Source organism: Lissotriton helveticus, chromosome 3_1 (assembly GCF_964261635.1).
Source record: "Lissotriton helveticus chromosome 3_1, aLisHel1.1, whole genome shotgun sequence".
Lineage (NCBI taxonomy): Eukaryota > Metazoa > Chordata > Amphibia > Caudata > Salamandridae > Lissotriton > Lissotriton helveticus.
In genome coordinates this window covers 46,238,016-46,244,672 of record NC_136061.1, presented here as the reverse complement: position 1 = coordinate 46,244,672, position 6,657 = coordinate 46,238,016, and the positions used below count along the sequence as shown (strand labels likewise).

General features: G+C 49.6%; 1 protein-coding gene across 1 annotated transcript in view; it reads right to left on the bottom strand.

The window, feature by feature from the left end:
- Window positions 1–571: 571 nt before the first annotated feature.
- SLC23A3 (solute carrier family 23 member 3) overlaps window positions 572–6,657 on the bottom strand; it is a 264,087-nt gene continuing 258,001 nt past the window's right edge. Inside the window, exon 12 of the mRNA XM_078683500.1 lies at window positions 572–1,186. Coding sequence (XP_078539626.1) covers window positions 852–1,186 — 335 coding nt within the window. The 3' untranslated portion in view covers window positions 572–851. The remainder of the gene's footprint in view (window positions 1,187–6,657) is intronic.

Genomic DNA, 6,657 nt, shown 5'->3' with positions numbered 1-6,657 from the left:
GAGCTGCAATTTACCATTGTTTTCCTTTGGTTTTGTTTCCTTCCCTAGTGAGGGCGATGTGTTGTAATAAGTTGTAAGAATCCTTGATCTTTACCTTGGTTTTCCCCTTCTTACCCCCCTCCCCACTCTTCTACCCTTGGTATCTCCCTCCTTGGAACTTTTGATGTGAAGCTCAACTTAGAATGTTGGCACACTGCTTGTCAGTTGGTGCTTGAGAACCAGTGAATAAAGGGCGTTACTTTTTGGAGTTTTCATTTTTCTCATAACACGAACACCATATTGAAGATGAGGCTTCTAGACCTGGACAGGTTCCTCTACAAGAGGTCTCTTTATGTCTCCTTGCCTTTGCTGGGCACAGAGGTGCTGTACACAGTACTCCTGACGAGACCTTCAGCACCAGGTTCAACACTCTACATTTGGCTTCTAAAGCCGAAGACCAGATTGTAGATGAGGCCTCTAGGCCTGGACACGTTCCTCCACAAGAGGTCTCTTTATGTCCCCTTGCCTATGCTGGGCACATGGGTGGTGTACAAACAAACAGACACAGATTCCACTTTTAGTCAACAAGATGTTCAGTCCACGCCCATTGGGCTATTTATTCAGTACACAGACTACACGCCGGGTCAGGTTAGTGATGGCTGTCCATTGGTGCCAGCCTAGCTGCCAAGATCCTTGAAACAAAATGACACATATGCTGAAGGAGTCCAGAGTTTCTACGTAGAACTGTACAGTTTCTGTGAAAAATGAAACCCCAACATTGACATCAGGCCTCCACAGGCTGCGTGCCTCCAGCTGCCACTAGAGAGACCCCGCGGAGAGCGGACGCCCCTCTGTACTGGAGCCGGGGACCGTTAGCACTCGGATTGGATGTCTCCTTTGGCATCACTTAGGTATAGTCCTATGACTGGCTCAGTCTCCACACTGGGTGGCTTTTCTAAGAGAATGGCACCCTCTTCCGAGGAGGCCACCTTCTCCTCCTCCCTGGGGTCCACCTCCAAGTCCGGAAGGCAGAAAGTTCTACACAGGAAGGTATCATTTAGGCGGGAAAGGCAGAGCCACCTCCTGAGGGTGCGTGAGAGGCCGTACACGCGCAGGGTTTCCCTCTTACGGGCCTGGACAGAGTCGTTGTCGGAGTCTGGCGTCCAAAGGGACAGTTCGGGCAGTAGCCCCCGCTCCTCCAGAGTGCCTGAAATGCAAACACGAGACATGCTGTGAGGACTGTGAGAAAAGAGACTCTCGAAGACCAATGGGGGACATTGAATGCTTTGTCAAGAGTTTCACGTCCTTCATCTTCCTGTAGATTTACCATCATCACATTTAAAAATAGTAATACTGTTTGTATATGAAAAGATTGAATACACAAAGAATAACAGGGTTTCTTAAACTTGTTTAATTTTTTTTTTTTGTGTATGGTGGGAATTTCTGCATCACAACTTTGTGTCTTCTAAAGTACAAAGAAATGACCTTCTGTGACTCCAAATACCCAAGCATTGATGTAAATGCAATGAAGATTTGGAAAAAAGTGAAATGACATTTGCTAAATTCGTACCTCACTGGTTGTAAGTGGACAGTTATACCTCAACATGTGCTGGAACGTATATTATATGGCCGGAGATCACTGCCAGGAAAGCAATGAGCCTGTGTAGGGGTGTGTGAGGCTCGTGATAGGGGGAGGGAAACCCCTCTGAAGTGGACCATGCCGGTAACAGGTAGTTGAGTGAGACTGTATAACAGCGCACAAGGCCAGTGGCAAGGGGTGAGTGAGACCTCGCTGAAGTGTACCATGCTTGTAAGAAGGAGATGAGTGAGACTGTATATCAGTGCTTGAGGCCACTGACAAGGGGTGAGCGAGACCTCACTGAAGTGTACTATGCCGGTAACAGAGAGATGAGTGAGACCGTACAACAGCACACAAGTCCAGTGACGAGGGGTGAGTGAGACCTCACTGAAGTGTACTATGTCAGTAACAGGTAGTTGAGTGAGACTGGATAACAGTGCACGAGGCTAGTGACAAGGGGTGAGTGAGACCTCACTGAAGTGTACTATGCCGGTAAAGGGAGATGAGTGAGACTGTATAACAGCGCACAAGTCCGGTGACAAGGGGTGAAGAACATCTCACGAAAGTGTACCATGTCAATAACAAACAGTTGAGTGAGACTGGATAACAGTGCACGAGACCAGTGACAAGTAGTGAGCGAGACCTCACGGAAGTGTACCATGCCGGTAACAGAGAGATGAGTGAGACTGTATAACAGTGCACAAGGCCAGTGACGAGGGGCGAGTGAGACCTCACTGAAGTGTACTATGCTTGTAACAGGGAGATGAGTGAGACTGTATAACAGTGCACAAGGCCAGTCACGAGGGGCGAGTGAGACCTCACTGAAGTGTACTATGCTTGTAACAGGGAGATGAGTGAGACTGTATAACAGTGCACAAGGCCAGTCACGAGGGGCGAGTGAGACCTCACTGAAGTGTACTATGCTTGTAACAGGGAGATGAGTGAGACTGTATAACAGTGCACAAGGCCAGTCACGAGGGGCGAGTGAGACCTCACTGAAGTGTACTATGCTTGTAACAGGGAGATGAGTGAGACTGTATAACAGTGCACAAGGCCAGTCACGAGGGGCGAGTGAGACCTCACTGAAGTGTACTATGCCAGTAAAAGGGAGTTGAGTGAGTCTGTATAACAGTGCACGAGGCTAGTGACAAGGGGCGAGTGAGACCTCACTGAAGTGTACTATGCTTGTAACAGGGAGATGAGTGAGACTGTATAACAGTGCACGAGGCCAGAGAAAAGGGGTGAGTGACATCTCACTGCAGTAGACCATGCCATGTATAACAGTGCACAAGGCTAGTGACAAGGGAATGAGTGAGACCTCACTGAAGTGTACTATGCCAGATACGAGGGGTGAGTGAGACCTCACTGAAGTGCACTATGCCGGCAAAGGGAGATGAGTGAGACCCTATAACAGTGACAAGGAGATGTGTGAGACTGTTTAACAGGGCAGAAGGTCAATGATAACGGGTGAGTGACACCTCACTGAAGTGCACCATGCCTGTAAGAAAGAGATGAGTGAGACTGTATAACAGTGCGCAAGGCCAGTGATGAGGGGCGAGTGAGACTTCACTGAAGTGTGCTATGCCAGTATCTGATATGAGTGAGACTGTATAACAGCGCACAAGACCAGTCACGAGGGTTCAGTGAGACCTCACTGAAGTGTATCATGCCAGTAACAGGGACATGAGTGAGACCGTGTAACAGTGCACAAGGCCAGTGACGAGGGGCGAGTGAGACTTCACTGAAGTGTACTATGCTTGTAACAGGGAGATGGGAGAGACCTCACCAAAGTCTACTATGCCAGTAATAGGAGAAGAGTGAGACAAAATAATAGCACACGAGGCCAGTGACGAGGGGCGAGTGAGACCTTACTCAAGTGTACTGTGATGGTAACAGGGAGACGAGTGAGACAGTATAACAGTGCATAAGGTCAGTCACGAAGGGCGAGTGAGACCTCACTGAAGTTTTACTGTGATGGTAACTGGGAGAAGAGTGAGACTGTACAACAGTGCACAAGGCCAGTGACGAGGCGCGAGTGAGACCTCACTGAAGTGTATGAGGTCAGTTATGAGAGGGTGAGTGTGAATACATAACAGTGTAAGAGGCTATTAAGAAGGCGATAAATGAGACTTCACTGAGGTGTATGATGTCAGTGTTAAGCAACGAGTGAGACTCTATAAGACTGTTAGAAGCCATCCATAAGGGGATGAGCCCGAAAACACTGAAGAGTGGTAGGCCAGTAACAAGGTGAGGATTGAGCCTCAATAATAGTGTCTGAAGTCGGTGATTAGAAACGAGTGAGACTCTGTAATAGTGTAAAACTCCAGTCATAAGAGGATGAGCGGGACGTCAGTGCACTGTATGAGGTCCGTAGTAAGGAATGAATGAGACTCCATGATAGTGTAAAATGCCAGTGATGAGAGGATGTGTGAGGCTGTATAATAATGTAAGAGTCCAGTCATAAGGGGATGAGACACCAAACAGACCTTCATAAGAGATAAAGTCCAGACCAACGTGACCAATGTCAAGGAGCTGTTAAACGTCATACAGCAATTCGCAACACCCACCTGCGAAGCCACGGACGTCAGGCCCTCCCAGGAACTCTGCAACAAGCGTAGCTCCAACTTCCATCTGAAGATTAAGGCCCTCTACAACAACTTCAGCAAACCAGCACCGGACACTAACCCCCTCCCCACCACCGCTGACAAGCCAACCATCACGTACTGGGTAGAACTCATCACCGCAAGCATGAAGAAAAATCCCCAGGGGTCTCAACGGACCCCTGCCTGCCTCACATCTTCCACAGGGCCGCCGCTGTCATGGCACCTGAACTAGGACGGACAATAACCTTCTCCCTCAGATCCAACATCCGCCCAGACGACTGGAAACAGGCGGAGGGAAAGCCCCTCGTCAAGAATACCACAGCCGACCCAACAGACCTGTAAAACTACCAGCCCATCTCTCTCCTCCCCTTCGCACCCAAAGTCACTGAGAGACTCGTGGACACCCAGCTGACCGCCTTCATCGAAGAAAACTCCATCCTCAACGCTTCCCAGTCCAGATTCTGCAGCAACCACAGCACTGAGACCGCCCTCCTCGCCACCACTGACGACATCTGAATGCTTCTAGACCAGGGACACACAGCGGCCCTCATCCTTCTAGACCTCTCCGCCGCCTTCAACACCGTCTCACATCGCATGCTTGCAGCCAGACTTCACGACGCAGGGATACAAGGAGCCACCTTCGACTGGATCCAATCCTTCCTATGCGGCAGAACCCAGAGAATTTGACTCCCTCCCTTCCTCTCCAAACCCACGGAAGTCAACTGCGGAGTGCCCCAGGGGTCTTCACTCAGCCCAAAGCTCTTCAACATCTACATGGCCCCCCTCACCGCCATCGTCAGACAACATGGGCTTAGCATCGTATCCTACGCCGATGACACCCAGCCCATCCTCTCGCTCATGAAGAATCCCAAAGACACCGAACTCTGCTTCCAGGAAGGAATGGAAAACTTGGAAGCCAGGATGCAAGACAACTGCTTGAAGATCAACTCGGAGAAGACCAAGGTCCTCATCCTCGGACCCTGTACCTCCGCCTGGGACAACAGTTGGTGGCCCTCCGCCCTTAGGAATCCACCCTCCCCGAGAGACCACGCTCGTAACCTCAGCATCATCTTGGACTCTTCCCTCTCCATCAGCCGCCATATCAACGCCGTTGCTTTCACTAGTTTCGACTGTCTTCGCATCCTCCATATGACCTTCAAATGGATCCCCTCTGACTGCAGAAAGACTGTCACCCACACACTCATAACCAGCAGACTGGACTACGGCAATGCCCTCTGCACCGGAATGAATGGAACTCTTCTACTCAAACTCCAAACCATCCAGAACGCTGCTGCCAGGCTCGTCCTTGGGACTCCGCATCACGAGCACATGACCCAACACTTACAAGGCCTCCACCAGCTCCCCGTCGAGAAGAGGGTCACCTTCAAACTCCTCACCCACGCCTACAAATCCCTCAACAACATCGGACCCAAATACCTCAACGAAAGAGTATCCTTCCATGTACCCAAGGGAACCTCCGCTCCACAGACCTCGACCTGGCCGAGGTCCCCCGCATCTGCAGAAACCAAACCGGCAGAAGAGCTTTCTCCTACATCGCAGCCAATACCTGGAACAATCTCCCTGTGAACATCAGATGCTCCCCGACCCTGCACACGTTCAGGAAGGACCTCAAGACCTGGCTCTTCCACTGATCCAAGCCGCTGCCCCCCCACCCCCCTCAGCGCCTTGAGACCCTCACGGGTGAGTAGCGCACTATACAAATCCCTGATTGATGGATAAGAGTTGAGTAAGACTGCACAAACGTGTAAGAGGACAGTGATAAGAGTTGAGTAAGACAGCATAAACTTGTAGGAGGCCAGTGATCAGGAGATGAGTGAAACTCCATAAAAGTGTAAAAGGCCAGTAAATTGTAAGGGGCCAGTGATGAGGGATGAGTGAGACTCCATCAAAATTTAAGGGGCCGGTGATAAGAGTTGAGTGAGACACCATCAAAGTGTAAGAGGCCAGTGATAAGAGATGAGTGAGACAACATAAAGGTTTAAGAGGCCAGTGATAGGAGTTGAGTAAGACTGCATAAACGTGTAAGGGGCCTGTGATAAGAGATGAGTGAGACAACATCAACATTCAAGGTGCCTGTGATAAGAATTGGGTGAGACTCCATCAAAGTGTAAGGGGCTGGTGATAAGAGATGAGTGAGACTCCATCAAAGTGTAAGAGGCCAGTGATAAGAGATGAGTGAGACTCAAAAGTGTAAGAGGCCAGTGATAAGGAGATGAGAGAGACTCCACAAAAGGGTAGGAGGGCAATGATAACAGATGAGAGAGACTCCATCAAAGTGTAAGAGGCTGGTGATAAGACATGAGTGAGACTCCATAAAAGTGTTTGACGCAGTCTCACTCATCTCTTATCACTGGCTTCTTACACTTTGACGCAGTCTCACTCATCTCTTATCACTGGCTTCTAAGTGTAAGAAGCCAGTGATAAGAGATGAGTGAGACTGCGTCAAAGTGTAAGAGGCCAGTGATAAGATATTAG